At 36.6% G+C, this 20,764-nt stretch overlaps 2 protein-coding genes across 3 annotated transcripts in view; one reads left to right on the top strand and one right to left on the bottom strand.

The window, feature by feature from the left end:
* Positions 1 to 20,764, top strand: part of LOC142339968 (uncharacterized) — a 293,075-nt gene that overhangs the window by 59,967 nt on the left and 212,344 nt on the right. The window lies entirely within an intron of this gene.
* The window catches only part of LOC142339342 (uncharacterized), a 62,881-nt gene continuing 43,740 nt past the window's right edge, over positions 1,624 to 20,764 (bottom strand). For both annotated transcript variants that reach the window (XM_075389323.1, XM_075389324.1), the window contains 3 exons: positions 19,689 to 19,991; positions 11,991 to 13,333; positions 1,624 to 2,178 (listed from right to left, as the gene is read on the bottom strand). In XM_075389323.1, the coding sequence (XP_075245438.1) occupies positions 2,080 to 2,178; positions 11,991 to 13,333; positions 19,689 to 19,991 (1,745 nt within the window). In that variant the 3' untranslated portion in view covers positions 1,624 to 2,079. The remainder of the gene's footprint in view (positions 2,179 to 11,990; positions 13,334 to 19,688; positions 19,992 to 20,764) is intronic.

Consider the following 20,764-nt stretch of genomic DNA (forward strand, 5'->3'; position numbering starts at 1 on the left):
TCAAATGTCCCTTTATGCTAACAGCACATAGAATATATCAATTAAGAATTGCTAAAGAGAAACGTCAATCAGAAGCTTAAAATTAGAAGATATGGACAAAAAATTAAATCTGCAAATGTTATTTGATCAATTTTCTGGAACAAAAATTAATCGAAATTACAATCAATCTGAAAGGAAAACAGCAGTAACTGACAGTCTATAACCGACTAACATCGCGCTAACGGCTGGCGGGCGATTGGTTCGTCAGTACCTGCGGAGGTCTAGAGAGGCTAGCTTTAGCTTAAATGAAGTATACTTAGAGTGTAGAAAGGCACCAAGAGAACTTATTGTTGTATCATTTAAATGTGAGAGCAGTTAAACAACTAATTCCAATAACGAACTCCACGATCACTAAAAAATAGAAGCTTACAAAAACTGCAAAAAATAGCTGAAAATCGAAACGCAGGTTCGGAAACTGCATTTTAGCAGTTTGTAGTTAATGTTTTTTCAGAGAAATTAGAGTGATTTCTTATTTTATATTGATAGTTATTTAATCTGTTGATTTTTAATCTTATTTTTGTTTTAGCCCCTCAAAGGTAATTTGAGTCTTTTACTACTACTTCTACTACATGTAATATCTGCTTCAAACACTGTTTTAACGCATTGCACATCCTGCTTTAAAAACACAATCACATATACCGATAAAGAAAGATTATCTACCAATAATTCATGAGTCATAAAAAGACAGCACACTAATATAATCCAAATCCTTTGGATTGTAAAAAAACAGATTCGCTATAAAAGCAGGCTAAGATGAGGTCGCCTATTAAAAATTAATGCAAAGACTCACTGCGGAAGAATAACATAGCAACTCTTACAAAACCAAAATCTTGACACTATGTTTCAAAATTTCAAAGAGCATGTTATTTAAAAATCACGAAAAAACTGCTCTTTGCTCTGGAAAGATGCCATTGTTCTCGGCGCAATAAACGAAAGCCCAGAACATGGATCGACCAACGTCCAACATTGACTCTCGATGGAATGAAGGGGCTCGATTTAATTCTGGCTTCACCGGGTTGGTAGTAGCCTGGACTATTTCATGAAGGGTAAGTCGATCTTATGTTAGAACATTGCGACTTAGAGAGGTGAAAAAATTTTGAGTTAAAAAATGAAACGGTTGGTTATAATCAAATATGAAACTAGTTGGTTATGATCAAACAACTTGTCACAAATTGCCTTGCTATTTGATTACATATGACTAACAGAGTTCAAAGTGCAAGTTTTAATTGCAAATTCCATAGCAAAAAAGTGGGCAATAAAAATGGACAAGCTGTGCTATTATTGATGTCCATTATCGAAAAAGATTAAACATTTAATCATTCTCCTCAGCAATTCTTCGCTCGGTTACATACCTTTATCGGTGACAAAACTTTAGCTCGATGACTCACTCGGTAGCTTGTTCAGGCTATTTAGGAAAGGTAGAAAAGATACTCCACTTCGAGGACAATGCGGAGAACATATGATGTAGTAATGTGTTGCAGTACCTGGGCCTAATTTTAGCATAGGTAATATATTCTAATTTCAACAAGGATGAGGCTCTGAAGACACAAGATGAGGAAGACTTTTGTCCACAAGATGAAAAAATCAAAATTAAATAATTCAATTGATTAGAATAACAATAGTTTCAAAAAACAAACGGAAACATGATGTACACCAATTAGTAGAAACGTCGTAGAAATATCAAGCAAATATCTGTCAGTCCACAAACGTTGAATAAAGGAACTGTTGGGCAATAAAATTCTTTGAACAGTAATGTCTTAAATTTACAGCACTAAAATGTCGAAACTTTCTTTCTAGCAATGTTAATAGCCATGTCTAATAGCCAAATTGCTTTATTTCGCGACATTTTTCAGCTGTCAATGAAATAAGAGAACTACATAACAGAACAAAGAGAATTCATATACATCATACCGTTAAATACAATCTTAACTACAACTCCTAAATCGATAATCTAAAAGCAAAAGCGCAAATAAGCTTCTCAAAAGTTTGAAGTTCCGTGTGATATTAATACTGAGAACCAAGATTAGTTACGTGGTTCATTTAGTAAATTGCAGCTTCGCCACTGCTGCCCGTTGGATTGAGCAGGGCGTCCAATTTGTTCACGACGTCAATGCTGTTTTCATTCAGCATTTCGGCAATCTGAAACAGTATCAAAGTATATTACACCTCATGGTATGCACTCTTGTTGCATTACCGAGTAACTTTTTTGGTGGTAGCATTTTGATAAGATTCAGGAAATCAGAGCTCTTACTTAAAAGACTTGAAGTTCGCCAAATTGAAATTCATCATTAAATTCGATTTTCTTTTACTAATAATACAATGAAACAAGAAATTTCATATACCCATAGGGACAGCAGACCCTCAAATATCTGAGCGTGCTATTTTCAGAGCGTAAAATTCAATTTATTGTGCTAAATAAACAGCCCACTAGTGTTGCACAAATTGTTCTTGATAAACTGACGGGCGCTCAAATCTATTGCAAAATGCTTCCACGTGGTGGCAGGGCGGGGGTGGAAGCGAGGACTTAGGTTTAAGGGTCTTCAAATGATGTTATTATTGTTACTTACATAGGTTAATAATAATATTTAAAGCTTTCCAATTGAATTGTTAACTGCCGCCAAAAATTAGGAAGTCAAATGTGATTTAAGTCAAAACGGTCTAGCAAAAAACTCGCATTAAAAAAAGGCGCGCACGTTTTCGATAATTGCTACAAACTTCTTTCGAGGGTAATTAAAAAAAGCGAAAAAGCAGCAAGAAAGTGCCAAACAAATTTACAAAAAGTAGAAGACGGGAGGATGAACAGACGGGAGGATGAACAAACCAGATAACCTCATGAATTTGAAGTGTCTCTAAAACTTGATTAGATCAGACAAGGAGTCTCGGTAATGTGCGTACGCACAAAATTTTCCGACCCCGTTTATCCACATTCTTGAGTTAATTGGCTACCAAATGATGAGGAGATAGAAAACTTCCAAAAGGATATATATCGTTCAATAAACCAGTAATGGAAAAAAACAATGCCACGTTAGAGGTCCGATGAAACTTGTTTTTAATAGGACTACTAGAAAAAACGATAATAAAAATCAAATAAAAAATTAATTATGACAAAAACTCGACGTCTGTATTCAAAAATCAAAACAAAATCAAACTTGCATCAAATAAAACCTAAACAAAATAAATTAACCTATGCTTCATTGAAACATACCCGGCAGATTGCCGGAAAATAGCCGCCGTTGATTCCAATAAGCATGATTGGGATTGAAAGAATAGAAGATATTGAAAAAAAAAAGATTTTTAGTACAAAAACATTTTTTAAGTCCGATTTATTTTGATGACATTTCGTAGTTGAACATAACGTACTTCTGTTTCTTAGAGAGAGGCTACTATCAATATCAATAAGCATTAGAGATGGTAACCAAGACTTATAGGAACGACGTTCAAATAGCGGGCATCTAAAATTGGGCTTTATGGGTTTATCCCGTTTCTACTTCTGATTTCAATTTTTTATACTGACTCTGTTCATTTTGAATTGCTTTGCTGAGCAACTCTTGTTCAAAATTACTTTTAGCAGAATGAGAGAAGAGAGAAACTAGCCGAGAGAAGTCAAAAACATATCACGCAAAATGTTGAAAAGCGGCAAAATGAGGTAAAGCGAAACATTTTATTCGACGAAGTAAAAAAAATAGGAGAGCTATGATAGCCGGCTGAGAAGATGAGGGCGGCTATTAACAACATATGTGACCTTTTCTCAATCGACTGGTTAACAGGTCGACAAAGAAGAGTGAAAATATTGCGAAGTTCAAAAATACGTTTCTATTTTTGAAAGCAATTAATTTCAAAGTGATTTTATTATTAGATATCAACTGAAATCACTAAAATGTTCATTTATAAATCCATAGGAAGCAATTGAGACATGCAGTTTCCAGTTATGCAATTATCCAGTTTACGTCATGCGACTACAACGGGATGGACAAAAACCTACAGAATTAAAAAGTTCAACTAAACGTTGTGCACGAAAATGGCAGTGAAGAAGTTAAAACCATAAAACTTAGAGCATTAAAAAGGTTCAATTGCGCAATATTTCAAAGTCAACGCGCAATATTTCAAAGCGCAATATTTCAAAGTCATTGGGATTTCAAAGTCAATTTCAAAATCGAGGATAACGTTAATTTTTTAATTTAAAAAGAAAACAAAAATCCGTTGAAAAGTACAAATATATAAAGATTTCGAACATTTCATGAAATCTCATAGCAACAGCAATAACAAAGCTGAGAAACAAATGGTTGACACCAAAACCGTTATAAAAATTTATTTACAGCTCAATGGAAACGGGTTGTGATCTGTGTTTGCAAAAACTGAGCTACTAATCGACCGAATAGCGCATTGAGATTTTTCTTGAGTCATTTTTTAAACAAAACACTTTTTCAATAAGAACAACTTCTCTTACAATGGTCAGAGGGTAAGGTTTGTCAAGTGACATCCAAGGGTCAATAAAAAAGTCCACGCTGGTCTTGGGGCCACAAAACCTCCTATTTCACGTGAGACTCCTATTTTATGAAATACGTTTATAAAATAGAGATTTTATGAAATCTCGTAGAAACAGTAGTAACAAAGCCGAAACAAATGGTTGAAATTAAAACCGGTATGAAGACTTCAGCAATAAAGAGGGATTGAGTTGCAAAATGAGGAAGCCTATTGGGCCTGTTAACAATGAGACAATAATGAGACAAAGCCATGAGATCACAAAATAACATACAGGCAGAAGCCAAAACTTCAATTTTTGACACAGTAATCAAGGCACTATATTTATAAGATGTCAACTGCAAAAACTGTAACTGATCACTTTGTTCTCACCTGAATATCAACGGGTCTACCTTATAAAAGGATTACGGAGAAATTACAACAAAAAGAAACCCAAAATTGAAGTATAAAAATCTCAAAATTTAAATTTTTTTATGAAATCGAATGGTCTAAGCCATCAATCAAAACTTACAACTAAGAGAGAAAGAAAATGTTTGAATCAACAGAAGTATTTCAGACTACTTATTAGTGATATTGAGTTATGTGGTGACGAAAATGAGAGCAAAAAGGAGCCAGTTGAAATATTTTTTAAAAGTTAATTTGAGTCATTAATCTTTGAAAAGGATCAGTTATCCTTTCTGGGGAATCAATTGAGACATATCATTATCAGGTATGTGTCGTACAAAAAAGACAGGTAAAAAAACAAAAAATTATGCCAGGGAACAGTCATCCCAAAAGCAAACTATTCAATAAAAACAATTAATATATTCAGATACGCCTTTTTCAACGCTATACACTCTTCCAACTATGCTTTCCCTCATTTGGACCTGTCAATGAGGCGGTAACTCGACAAGGAAACAAAATGAACCGAGAAAATGTGCATTTATGCTAAAAAAAATTGAAAACTCGTAGTATCAAAACCAAGAAACCATTGGTTAAATATAGAACCGTTAGACATTATAACTTGGCATACAACTTTAAATATTGGCGAAGTTCAAAAAATTAACGACAATTTCTTTAAATAAATATATTCAAAGTCATAAGAGACAAAAGATAACAATAGAAAGCATTGTCTTGCTTCACTTGTATATCTTAAAAAAGCCAATTGCAACTTTCATTGGGGGGACTAACTCATTGGGCAACCAATGTTTAACAAATGAAAGCAAAACATAAGAAGTCCACAAAATTTTGCGGAAACAATTGGTCAGAGCCAAAAAAACCATGAGGTAACTCTGAAACCAAAATACATGTTTGTTGGGCCTCAATTTTGTAAATAGTATCTGTCAACAATTGAGCCCTGATTTGAAATTCATGTCAGTAATTTACATAAATTCTATAAATGCGGAAACATTTTGAAAAGGCGCGACCCATTGAAATCTAAAAATGTTTTTTACCCAAAGAATCCATGGTGAGATCAATTTCAGTTATTTCTGCGCGTCCAAGCAAAGACCCAATTGTTCAAATGGTTGCGAAATAGATCAAATTTTAAACAAAATTTTCCAGTATCAAAAAAATTAATAAATTTTGTATAATTATCGAGTTTAAATATCCGAAAAACTGGCAAAGTCATAATTCCAGAGGCCTCTTAAAGCCAGTGGGAATACAACTAGCTCTCTCTTTGAGCATACGAAGAATAGGACCGCAGTTTTAAGATGTCTACTTTCAGCAAATTTAAAGAAAGTGGGCTAAAAAACATTTGGTCCCATTTTTGAGGGATGGGACGTATGTTTTTGTTCCCAAAAACATTTGGGACCAAATTTTTGGTCCCAAAAACTCAGATAGAACAATTCAGCAACCTTCCTCTATCTTTAAAGACAAAATCAATCCCACTACTGTTAACAATTTTGATATATTTCAGCAAAATTGACGAAAATTTGGCCAAAATACGGAAAATGTGAATAGAAACAACGGAATACCGTCTCCATAAACCTCCATAACTCACTGTAAAACGCCGAAAACAAAAAATCTTTTAAATTCCATATTCTACGCTGGAAGGGCTTTCTAATGATGTTACTCACAATTCTCTACGATGATTATATTGATCGGCCAAAATTGACTGAACAAAAAAACCCATTTGAGTATATAGTTCCTCCACCCACTAAAGTGGGTCGGAACAAAATAGCTATCCTAGGTTTCATAAATAGTAGACAATCCAAATTTTTGTTCCATGGATTAAATGCAGTTAATATCAATTCTTTTACCCATTCCAAAATGTGCATGCTGCACATAAGAGATAGCTCAGAGAATTTAATTAACAGAACAAATTGCACTCGAACGACTTGAGGGGTCTCTATTGTATTGCATCCTTTTCGGTCTTGTGATGTGAGGGGTAGCAGCTTCAGTGGGGGGGGGGGGGGGGCTACCACTAGAGTTTAACGGTCAAAATTATGACTGAGCGAGAAATTTAGAACATAAACCGACTAATGTCGGAAGAATTGCTCTTGGACGTCAGGCGAGGCAATTTAACTAATTCAGGGACTGTAGCCTAGATCAATTTTTTATGGGTGCAAAAAGTTGACCCCGCCCGGATTCGAACTATTGACCTCCTGATCCAGACCTAATGCACTGCCAAGTGCGCCATTAATTTTTATTAGCAACCAATTTTTATTAGCAACCAATTTTTATTAGCAACAAGCTTTACTTCGGAGTGAGCGCAATAGAGGTCACTCAAAATGAAGAACGAAAGCGTGAAAAAGTCACTTGAGAAGTCAAAGAATGTTCTAGAAGAAAAGCGCAAAATGGTCAAGCGAAAAATTTGCATAAAAAAAAGACCAACACGTTTACAATCATTGCTATGAAATTCGTTCAAGAGCAATTAATCACACAAAAATGAAGTCAGACGTGATAAAATATCACTCGGAAGATGAAGTCTAAAAATTTTGCATAAAAAACATTTGAGCAATTTAAAACTTTAAAAGACAGACGAGGGGTTGGCCTAGATTGAAATTAGCTTAAGCTTAGGAAGCTTGCTCACTGTTCATTAATAAAATTAGGGGGGGGGGGGTGGTAAAAAGCATTGCTCACTTCGCTTTAACATATCGCCGCGAATATCAAACATCGAAAGAAATTTGAAGGCTGACGGCCTACAGCAGTCCGAGGAAAGGAGGGGTGGCCGCTGCAAGGTGAGATCTTGTGGGGGGGGGGGGTGATGATTTCACTATAGACTACAATTCATACGTAAAATGAAAAGGAAACGGAACCAATGTAGGCGCGCTTTCAGTTGACTTATAGTAGTAAACTGCTATTCTATCACTTTACATGCCAGTAAACAGCTCGCTGGCACTTTGCCTAACAGCTACGAAAATTATAAAACATACCCGGCAGATTGCCGGAAAATAGCCGCCGTTCATTCCCATAACTCTATTGGGATTGAAAACATCAACAAAAATTGATTTTTGTATAAAAACATTTTTAAGTGCGACTTATTTTGATGTCATTTCGTAATTGAACATACTCCTGTCTCTCAGTGAGAGGCTACAGGGTCTAGTATCAATACCAATAAGCATTATAGATAGTAACTAAAAATTATGAGAACAAAGTTCAAGTACCGGGCATCTAAAAATGAGCTTTATGGGTTTATCCTGTTTCTATTTCTGACTTTGATTTTTTTATACAGACTCTCTTTGTTTTGAATTGCTTTGCTGAGCAGCTGCTGTTTGAAAGGACTTTGAGCAGAATGACAGAAGAGTGAAACTAGCCTAGAGAAGTCAAAAAGATTTCACGCAAAATGTCGAAAAAGCGGCGAAATGGGTAAAGCGAAAAAAAAAATTCGACGAAGTAAAAAAACATAGCAGGACAAGTCCTGACGTACAATTCAAAGAATTTTCATTGACTAAACAAAAAAAACTAGACCTGGAATGAACTATGAATGGATTGAGAAAACCATTTAGAAAAAAATCCGATCCAAAAAACCGAAAAAAAAGTAAAAACCAAACTGAAATTGCCGCATGTGAACAAAAAACCACTACCGAATTTTTGTTCAAACGCCGTTTTCTCACTCTACTTTAAAATTAGAGCGAAAAAAATTCACGCCGCAAAACCACTCGCTTTTTCGCTCCACTTCCTGTTTCGGCGTGACCAAAATCACCACTCCAACTTGACTTCAAAAATCATGAAAATGTGTAAACAGATCTTAAAAAAAAAGACAGCGCCCCAATACAATTCAAATTCTTTGAATTGTAAAAATAGGACCGCTATAATAGCCGGCTGAGAAGATGAGGGAGGCAATTAATAACTTCACCCAGCTTGAATTGACCTCGAGAGTTGTGCTATACCAACCTGTAAACCAAACCTGTTGAGCCTGTAAACCAACCTTACCTAAATCAAATATCAAAAAAAGAAAGCATAAAAATGGCCAGGCATGAAAATGGCGATTTACATAAACTGGATTTAAAAAAGGAGACAGTCTATATAAATCTTGAAGACTGACGGTCAAAATTCACAAAAAATACCTTCCTAATAAAAAATTTCAGTGATTTCAAAAATGTTTTATCACAATTTTTTGTCACAATTTTTAAAAAAGGGGTATGCGTATGTGGCAGCTGGTGGGCGAGTGGGATTGGTAGGAGCATCCGGGGCTGTACTTAGGTCTGAGAGGGGTATTCGTGGGGGTTAGGCAGGTAGGTAGACGACGGTACGACGGCTAGGGTTTGGTTGGGAGGTGGGAATAAGGTGGTAGCTGGTAAGCATGTGGAGAGTAGGTAATGAGGTAGAAGGGGGTGAAGAGTAAATAGGGATGATGACATATGTTATGGAAAAACTTCGTGAGCTTCTGAGCCTAATTATTAAGAGCAGTTCCCATCTACTATGTATAAAAAAACTAAGCTTCTGCTCAAGTAGAAAGAAAATTCAAAAAAGAGGTCAACAAACAAACCAATGTCAACTTTCTAAAACAGAAATCAACTTTCTAAAACAAAGGTCAATGTCTGAAAAGGAATGTGTCGAAGTTTATGTAATAACCAGACTTGTCGAGAAAACATAGTCAGTAGAAGACCGGAAACAACTCGAATAGTCGTGCAATATCAAATCTAAACTAAACAATGCTAAAATTAAAACCTAACCAAGTGTAAGTTTAGGGAGGTAAGTAGGTGACTGAGTGGAGATGTGGTGGGTAACCGTTAGTGGGTTGGTGGAGGGGTAGGTAGACTACTATTTAGACGTAAAATGAAAAGAAAAGGGAACCAATGTAGGCGCACTTTCAGTTGACTTACAGTAGTAAACTGCTATCCTATCACTTTACATGCCATTAAGCTGCTTGCTAGCACTTAGCCTAAGAGCTAAGAATTATAAAACATAGCAAACTGAAGTCTAGCAAATTGCTTTGAGACAACTCGCTAAGCCGCCGAAAATGCTCCTCACGCTAAAATTTCTTTCTCAACAGTTTCGGTATACAGCAAGCTTACGAAGGCTCTAAAAGCTACACATAAATTTATTGCGCTCCGGGTTTTACCAGTTTAATCCACTTTCGAGCAAAAAAAGTCGATTAGACCAAAAGGCAGTAGTACAAAAAATATAGTACAAAACGCTTCTGGTAGAATACGGAAACGAATTGAAGAGTTTTGAAGTATGATCTCTATACAAACCTTACATATATCAGATATAAAAAAGAAAGCAACAAATAAGTACATTAAACTACAAAAATTTTAAGTAGTTGAGAGTGGGGAAGAACGTAGTTGCGGTGATATCTTTAAAGTGAACAGGCCCATTAAGGGGAGAAAAGTTTGCAATATGAACATTCAACCTTCAGCAACAGAATCATAGCCAGTGGAAAACTGGAAAAGACTCCCAGAGTTGTGCTTTATGTAAGCCTGTAAACCAACCTTACCTAAACCACATATATCAAAAAAAGCATAAAAATGGTCAGGCAAGAAAATGGCGACTTACATAAAATGGATTTAAAAAAGGAGACAGTCTATATAAATCTTGAAGACTGACGGTCAAAATTGACAAAAATTACCTTCCTAAAAATTTTCAGTGATTTCAAAAATACTTTATCACAATTTTTAGTCCCAATTTTTAATAAAGGGGTATGCGTATGTGGCAGCTGGTGGGCAAGTGGGATCGTTGGGAGCATCGGAGGCTGTACGTAGGTCCGAGAGGGGTATTCGTGGGGGTTAGGCAGGTAGGTAGACGACGGTACGACGGCTAGGGTTTGGTTGGGAGGTGGGAATAGGGTGGGAGCTGATAGGCATGTGTGGATAGTAGGTAAGCAGGTAGAAGGGGTGAAGAGTAAATAGGGATGATGACATATGTTATGGGAAGAAAACTTCGTGAACTTCTGAGCCTGATTATTAAGACCAGTTCCTAATTACTATGTCAACCGAAATCAACTTTCTAAAACAAAAGTCAATGTCCGAAAAAGAATGTGTCGAAGTTTATGTAATAAACAGACTTGTTTCAGACTTGTCAAGAAAAAATAGTCAGTAAAAGACCGGAAACAACACGAATAGTCGTGCAATATGAAATCAAACTAAACCATAGCTAAAATTACAACCTAACCGAGTGATAGTTTAGGGAGGTAAGTTGGTGACTGAGGGGATAGGTGGTGGGTAACCACGAGTGATGGGTTGGTGGAGGGGTAGGTAGGAGGGGATAGGGTAGGGTAGATAGGTAGGTTGCGGGTATGTAAGCTTGGGTAGGTATGTCGGAGTATCTGTTGTTTAAATAGGGAGGAGCAAGCGTTATGAAAACAATTTTCGCCCCTGGATTTTTTAAAGTCAACAATGGTCGAACTAACATACATCAGAAACTAGGCTGCTGTTAGAGTCAGCAAACTTGCTTCAACTATAAAAAACATAGCCAGTAGAGTACAGGAAACGATTCCAGGAGAGGGGGAACGGTGGTAGGGGGATCTTTGGCTGCACGTGGCCCTTACTACGTGAACGATGTGCAGGGGTGGGGATTGGTGTGGGGTGAAGTGTGGGGGGCTGAAGTGGGAGAGGGGGGTCAACCTCAAAGAACCGCCCTTACACCATAAGTATAAGTCTCGAAATAGTTTCTGTGAATCGCATACTTGGAGACTAGTGAGCTGAAAGGCTCTAAGAAAACTTAATGCCGCTGGGCGCTACTTGTTTATCCCGTTTTTGAGGACGAAAAGTCAAATGGGTCAGACGGAAAATCGGTCAAACGAAAAATCGCATAAAAAGACCAGCATGACTAATATAATTGCTACAAGTTTCGGTTAAAAGCAATTTATATGAGAAAATTTAGACCATGCAAAATTCATAGAGTCAAAACGATGACGTAAAAGTCATTTGAAAAATCAAAACGGTCATGCGAAAATTTCGCATAAAAACACATTTACCGTAATTGTTTGAGAAAAAACGAAGTCAACTTCGGGCTCAGATAACTTAGAGAAGTAGAAAACAACAAATTTGGGGCCTTTAATTGATTAAATTAAGTTCGCCTCAATTGAACCGATCATAACTAACCTCGCCATCCAATTGCTTTGATAGAAATGAGTCATTGGACGCTGTGTCAACAAAATTCTCGGTCATCTGGTTTGAATATCCCGGTAGGAAACGGACTTGAGGAACTGGCTGCCGTGCAACCCCCCGGCTGAGTTCCCCGTCATTAATCTCGGGAACTTCTGGGACTCTTGACACCTTGGTACTGACTAACGGGTGTTGCTTTGAATTATCTGACCTTCCTGTACCACCCAAAATTTCATGCACAGGTGGCAACATTCCAGTAGTGACATCATGATTGCGAACTTCGGATTCACCAGTACTTGAGTCTGGTGGTCGCGGGTCGACTTCATTTGAGCACAACTGAGTACTGCACAGCAATGGATCCAGATTAAGCGACTGGCATTCTTTGGAACTTTTAGGGCTGGCTTCAGCGTTGGCACAATTTAGCGCAATTTCAACTATATCTTTGATCGAGCTATCATCACTCGATGCCAAAACTTGTTGCGTCTGCATGTACGTTTGTCCCGGTTGTAGTTGTCCGTCATTTGCATTTTGTTCCAGAAAATTAATAGGACTAGTTACAGTGATAGTTTGTGCGCAGGATTGTTTTTCGGTTTGAACTACTGCCAAGTTGTTGCCAAAGGACCTCCGAAGATTAGAAGTGTTTACACTGACAACTCGCTGGCCGTTGTTATGATTGCCTAGTGTGACCTTCTGCAAATTACCATGACCGTTAACAGCGATGGATCCAGTAATTTGGTTAAACAATTTCGGAGCAATTTGTGGTAATGGCTTTGCGCAAAATACTGATTGCTGCTGCGTCGTGATTGGGCGAAAAGAGCTTTCGGAACCCGAGATCATTTGAGAGCCAAGAGAAGTCTCCTGTCCATGACGCAACCTGTTGCGTAACCTGACCTTTCCACTAGATTGCAGCATCATGATATGGTCCTTAAGCTGTCTTTCCGCCATCGAACCAGGAGCTGGGTTGACATTAGTAGACGGGATATTGCTGTCAACGTTGCAAGTTGCCGGTTGTTGCGCCACCGTCAAGGGTTGCGATTGTTGAACTGGACTTTTTGAGTTTCCATTTACTGGCGTCTGACTTCGTTTAGACTTTGAGATCTGCATTCCCAGGTTAATAATTGATTCCAGTTCTTTGCTAACACCAATCTCTTCGGCACCAAATTTTGTTTCCATGTGAAGCGAGTACTCCATTTGTATAATGGGGCAGACATTGAGCATCACCAACAAGCCAGCTATAGTTAGATCTTCCGTAACCGATTCGCTTGTGAATCCCGATTTTAATTTGCAAATGAAGCTGTCGTTAGAAGTTGCACTGCGGATGTACTGCTTGGTAGGGGCATCTGTAGCAAGCCAGAATTTTACGGTTAGCAACCAAAATTATTTCAACCCCAAGCGTAATCATGAAAGAGCAAACTATCAAATAAGTTTGAATCTATTTCTGCCCCCCCCCCCCCCCCCCCCGTTTTTTGCCCCCACTAAAATACATGATGTCTGCAGGAGTAAAAGTTATATTCCCATTAAGCTCGGGGCCTAGACGGAATAGATTTGCAAATATTCACAGCCTTCAAATATATTTGGGGATTAGGAATTTCATCTCAAACTCTTAAGAAGCCCTTCACATCATGGATCTATATCTCTTAAACTGTTTTGGCGAATAGCGTACATAGATAATTAGAGACTAGTGAACCGCAAGCTAGTCAAAAGCGTCAGACAAAAAATTGTTCAAGCAAAAAATTGCAAAAACGGACCACAGGACTAGTATAATTGCTTTATTATAATCGTTTATCTGCAATTAAAACTTGATTATCTCAAAATGCTATTTTCCAGCAATGTGACCTTGAAGGTTTTTCCAAGTTCTAAAAACAGCAAATTCATCAACCTAAATTTTTTAATCACACCAAAACTTTTATCTACCATTCAATAATTCCGAATCTTTTTCAGTCTAAAATTTTCATCATTCCCAAAGGGTCACAAATCAAACTAATTTTAGAAACATAACCGACTAACGTCGGGCGAATTGCTCTCAAACGGCCGGAGGGCGGTTGTCTTCGTCAGTAGTAAGCCACGGTTTAGTGAGGCTAGCTTTAGCTTAATTGAAGGGGCCTGAGGTGAGCGCAGCGGAGGGGTGGTGGCTGAGTGGGGGGGGATTTGGGGGGTGGGGGTCGACATCTAAGAGCCGCCCTCGATGCCATAAAAATAAGTCTCCAAAACAGTTTCTGTGAATAGCATACTTGGCGACTAAAGAGCCGAAAGCTTAATGAAAACTCAATACCCGCTGGACGCTCCCTGTTTATCCCGTTTTTGAGAACGAGAAGTAAATTGTGTCAGACGAAAAATTGCATTAAAAAAAGACCAACAGGACTAATATAATTGCTACAAACTTCGTTTTAGAGCAACTAAAAAACAAATTTTAGATTTTAAATTTATAGAGGAACAATTAAGGCCAAAAATTTTTAAATTTTTTCACTTACTACCCATTTTTATTCATTTTATGGAGTTGAAAAACCAGTTATTTTGCCGATCTTTTTCCAAAAATTTGAAAAACAGTTGAAAACAAAAACCAGTTGACGAGATTGAAGTTCATTTGGAACCAAGAACAACTCTTCAAGAAAGAAAAAATTTGATTTTTCAGCTGAGATCCCACAACCAAATAGAATAACTGTTTGGTTTATCCTCTTTCATAGAAATATATTTTTCAAAAAAAAAAACATTTTTTCGTATGATTATTTATTCCCGTAAATGTTAAACTAAAGAGGAATTTGAGTCTTAAGAACTTTGAGCTATTTCAGTAAATATTATTGATTCTCCCTTTGAGACCCTCAGAACATTAAATAGTCTGTCAGAGATTGACAGAACTTTCCTTCTGTTTCTTTCCGTTAGATTCTAAAACTATGTTTAATTCAGCTTTTAAACTGAAAATTATTAATCTTATTATTAATTTCAGCTAGCAATAGATCAATGAACTTTGTTAACCTAATGCAATATGACTTAACGACCGGGATTTATCGGTTTATCCCGTTTCTTGTGATGTACGTTTGACATTGACCGCATTGACCACATTGTAAATTTCAATGAGTGAAAGAATTCAAAATCCACTCAGTTGAAACAGTGAATAAGAACGGCCCACTCGCACCCTGAAGACTTATTTTTTGTCAAGCTAGAAAACAAGGTAGATTTGAAAAAACCTTTCACAAAGAGTTTTAATCTCTGTATTTTTCCTTTGCATACAAGTTTCCCTGTCAGTGTTATTTACCACCAGTTGGTTGATCGAAAAGATATTGAGAACAGTTGCAAACAATATTTTTCAAACAAAGCCGGCATATTGCCAGAAAATAGCCGCGATGGATGCTTGTGGCTATGACCACCAGTCCTTTAATAGACCACAACGTTTTTTGGGTTAGATTCGGACTGTCATTTTTAAGAGACACATAAGCTCTGTAAGGAGAAATTTTGGGTTAGATTCGGAATGTCAATTTTGTGAGACACAAGCTCTATAAGGAGAGAGCCCTAATAGGGCTTTTCAAAATTAATATTCCAAATCAAAGACTCAAGACTCTAATAAAAATTAGGGCACATATGTTTGGCACTGCTTAGATGCACACTATTGAGCTCAGAAGTCATTTTATTGAGTGTGGCAAGTCACGCAATTGACCTAAAGAAACAAAAACGTGGGACGCAGGGTAAGACAAAAAAATCTGTCAAAATGAAGTAAAAAAATGGAAGCGCAATAATAGCCGCCTGGAATTGCTGACGCGGCTATTAAAAATAAAACATTTTTTCTTGTGTCCTTAGGGCAAAAATTTTATAAGAGTGTTACCAGTCTTTACCCAGAGGGTAAAAGTATTAGTCATGATTTAGCTATGAACGAGTTGTCAAGTAAGAACTAGGCATCAATGTTCAAATTTTATCAACAAAAAACGATAAAATTTTCGCAAGATTTTATTTCGAAAAAATTTATAATAAGGCGTTATCAATTTATCATAAATAATTTGCTTATACAACACAGACAGTAGAATAATAGAACGGGGTGGCCTACAACTCCAACTTATTTTCAATAACGGAAATAACTTCTCAGAAGTTTTGGTAAAACGTATACTCAGAGAGTAGTAGCTCTTTCAGAGTACTGAACAGACACTCAATGGCATTTGGCTTTACCAGGTTATCCGTTTATGAGCACGAAAAGTGAAAAACATCAGAAAAAAATTCATCAAGCAAAAAATCGAAACAAAACAGCCGGCCGATTGCCAGAAAATAGCCGCCGTTGACGCGGATCGGGATTGAAACAAACATATCAAGGTTGACAGAGCTTTTCTTCCGTGTCTTTCAATTTATTCTCTTTCATAGAACTATATTTTTCAAAAAAAAAAACATTTTTGTCGTAGGATTATTTATTCGCGTAAACGTTAAACTAAAGAAAAGTTTGAGTCTTAGGAACCTTGAGCTATTTCAATAAATATTATTGATTCTCCCTTTAAGAGCCTCGGAACGTTTAATAGTCTGTCACAGATTGACAGAACTTTACTTCTGTTTCTTTCCTTTAGATTCTAAAACTATGTTTAATTCAGCTTTTAAACTGGAAATTATTAAGCTTTTTATTAATTTCAGCTAGCAATAGATCAACGAAATTTGTTAACCTAATGCAATATGACTTAACGACCGGGATTTATCGGTTTATCCCGTTTCTTTTGACGTACGTTTGACATTGACCGCATTCACCACATTGTAAATTTCAAAAATCCATTCAGCTGAAACAGTGAATAAGAACGGCCCCCTCGCACCCTGAATATATTTTTGTCAAGCTAGAAAGCAAGGTAGATTTGAAAAAAAAACTTTCAAAGTTTTCATCTTTCTCTGTATTTTTCCTTTCCATACAAATTTTCCTGTCAGAGTTATTTACCACCAGTCGGTTGATCAAAAAGATATTGAGAACCGTTGCAAACAAAATTTTTTAAAACAAATCCGGCATATTGCCAGAAAATAGCCGCGGCAGATGCTTGTGGCTATGACCACCAGTCCTTTAATAGACCATTACGTTTTTTGGGTTAGATTCGGACTGTCATTTTTAAGAGACACATAAGCTCTATAAGGAGAAATTTTGGGTTAGATTCGGAATGTCAATTTTGTGAGACACATAAGCTCTATAAGGAGAAAGCCCTAATAGGGCTTTTCAAAATTAATAATCAAAAACTCAAGACTCTTATAATGAAAAATTAGGGCACATATGTTGGGCACTGCTTATATGCACACTACTGAGTTCAGAAGTCATTCTAGTAAAAATAAAACATTTTTTCTTGTGTCCATAGGGCAAAAATTTTATCTGAGTGTTACCAGTCTTTATCCAGAGGGTAAAAGGCTTAGTTATGATTTAGCTATGAACGAGTTTTCAAGTAAAAACTAGGCATCAATGTTCAAATTTTATCAACCAAAAAACGATGAAATTTTCGCAAGATTTTATTTTGGAAAAAGTTTTATAATCAGGCGTTATCAATTTATCACAAATCATTTGCTTATACAACACAGACAGTAGAATCATAGAGCGCGGTGGCCTACAACTCCAGTTTGTTTTCAATTAGGGAAATTATAGCTTCTCAGAAGTTTTGGTAAAACGTATACTCAGAGATTAGAAGCTCTTTCAGAGTACTGAACGATTTTTGCTAACCTAAAGCAATATGACTTAAGGACCGGGATTTATCGTTTTATCCCGTTTCTTTTGATGTTGTACGTGTGACATTGACGGTATTCACCACATTGTGTATTTCAATAAAAGAAAGAATTCAAAATCCATTCAGTTGAAAAAGTGAATCAGAACAGCCACCTCGCACCCTGAAATTGTCTCCTCAAAACAGTTTCAGTGAATCTCAAGGCGGACTAGTAAGGCGTAAGTCTCTAAGAGAGCTGGCTGCTCATCCACTTGATGCGCTCCGAGCGCTACCTGTTTATTCCGTTTTGGAGAATGGAAAGTCAAATGGGTCAGACAAAAAATTGTACAGCAAAAAAATTGCTTAAAAAGATCACAGGACTAATATAATTGCAAAACAACTCGTTTGAGAGCATTCAAAAAGACAGCGCCCCAATTAAAATTTGAATTCTTTGTATTATAAATATTAGATCGCCTGAATCTTCTCTCTATTTCTCCTTTCCAGAAAAGTTTTGCTGTCAGAGTTATTTACCACCAGTCGGTTGATCGAAAAGATTTTGAGAACAGTTGCAAACGAGACTTTTCGAAACATAACCGGCATATTGCCGGAAATTAGCCGCGATAGATGCTTCTGACCACCAGTCCTTTCATAGACCACTAAACATTTTGGTTTAGATTCGGACTGAAAGTTTTATGAGACACATAATCTCTACAAGAAAGCCCCAATAGGGCTTTTAAAAATTAATATTCGAATTCAAAAACACAAGACTCTAATAACCAAGATTTAGGGCATATATTTTAGACACAACTTCAAGTCAATTTATTGAGTGTGGTAAGTCACGCAATTGACCAAAAACAAAACAAAAACGCGGGACGCAGTGTACGACGAAACAAAAATCTGTTAGACGAAGTAGAAAAACATAGCAGGACAAGTCCTGACGTCCAATTCAAAGAATTTTCATTGACTAAACAGCAAACTAGACCTAGAAGGGACTATGAATGGATTGGAAAAACCATTTAGAAAAATCCAATCCAAAAAATCGAAAAAAAGTAAAAATCAAAGTAAAATTGCCGCATGTGAACAAAAATTCACTAGCGAGAAAGCGAATTTTTGTTCAAACACCGTTTTCTTACTCTACTTCAAAATTAGAGCAAAAAAGAGTCCCGCCGCAAAACCACTCACTTTTTCGCTCCACTTCCTGTTTCGGCTTGACCCAATTCACTACTCCAATTTGACTTCAAAAATCATGAAAATGTGTGAACAGATATTAAAAAAAGACAGCGCCCCAAAACAATTCAAATTCTTTGAACTAAAAAATTAGGAGCGCTATAATAGCCGCCTAGAATTGCTGACGCGCCTATTTAAAATAAACATTTTTTTCTTATGTCCAGGGGGCAAAAATTTTATCTGAGTGTTACCAGTCTTTACCCGGAGGGTAAAATGCTTAGTCATGATTTAGCTATGAACGAGTTTTCAAGTACTAACTAGCATCAATGTCCAAAGTATATCAAAAGAAAACGATGAAATTTTCGTAAGATTTTATTTCGAAACATTTTTAGCTCCAGTTTTCTGGAAAGCAGAATGCAACGATTGCTCTGACCTACGGTGGTCAAATTTTTCATGCTTAACTAACGATACAATGCATGGGTTTATAAATAAGGATACGCAGCTTTCTTTCAATTTATCTCTTCAAATTCAATTTTTCATTTGATAGGTTGGATAATAATGTGCAACCGCGATCCTCCTTATCTTAATATCACCTCAGACCGACGAAACGAACCAGTCGCGATAGAAATTAGTTAGGATTCATGACCAGCATACTTTATCCAGAAACTAGTACCTAGATTTATAGATCCAGGGAAATCGCATAAATTGGGTAAACATATATGGTTAGTATCTGTAACATGGTGATTTTTTCTGATATATCTGATTCCGCTTATACCCACCTAACAGTTCAGTACTTGTTGTTACGCCTCACTAACTGATACAGAAAATGATTCATTTCAAGCTCCAGGCAGCACCTTCACTTCATATTTGAATTTAAGTTTCTACTCACTTTTGGCTGTAACCACGTAGATCAGTTGTGGTCTATTCGACGCCTCCGATGCACGGCTGCTCACAGGTGTATTGCCATTCTGTTGAAATGTAGGTCCCTTGGAGGAAGGTGGTGAGATCAAATGAGACGCCGTATTGCTCTTTGGATTGACACATTGCTGGCTGTTGTATACTGATTGCGGGGGTTGACTTGATGATAGATATAGATTATTCTGGGATAGAAGACCCGGTGGGGATTGGTTACTCTCATTCGTTTTTACGTTTGAGTGAAGCACCGTATCAATTATGTTGAAGTTCGTGCGATCTGCAAAATGTTTTAATTATTTCACAAATTATTGACAATATGAGTCCGAACCAGATTATAGTTCGAAGCATTCCTGCGCCAGGTATGATATCGTTTATTGAAAATAAATTGGAGGCATAGGCCTACCCGTTCTATGATTCTACTGTCTGTGTTGTAAAAGCAAATGATTTATGATGAATTAATAATGCTTGATTATAAATTTTTGCGGAATCAAGTTATCTAATTTAATCGGAGTGATTATCATCGGAAAATCATCAGTTTGAAAACAAGCATTATCAAGCAAAGTACCATCAAACTTCGCTAAAAAAGTAGGTTCTCAATATCAGTTTGGCTTAATTGAGATCAGAACCTCAGTCGTGTATTTTGTTCCGAAATCTGGCGAAAATGTTTATCAAACATTATTTAAACATGATTATCAAACGTATTCGCCAGATTTCGGAAAAAAATTCACGACTGAAGTTCTGAAGTCGATAAAGCCAAAATGACATTGAGAACCTAATTTTTTAGCGAAGTTTGATGGTACTTTGCTTGATAATGCTTGTTTTCAAAATGATGATTATCCGATTATAATCACTCCGATTAAATTAGATAACTTGATTCCGCAAAAATTTATAATCAGGCAAAACTAATTTATCACGAATCATTTGCTTTTACAACACAGACAGTAGAATCATAGAACGGGGTGGCCTAAACCTATTTATTTTCAATTAAGCAAATTATAACTTCTCAGAAGTTTTGGTAAACTGTATACCCAGAGAGTAGTAGCTCTTTCA

This window comes from Convolutriloba macropyga, chromosome 5 (assembly GCF_964194025.1).
Source record: "Convolutriloba macropyga chromosome 5, txConMacr16.3, whole genome shotgun sequence".
Lineage (NCBI taxonomy): Eukaryota > Metazoa > Xenacoelomorpha > Acoela > Convolutidae > Convolutriloba > Convolutriloba macropyga.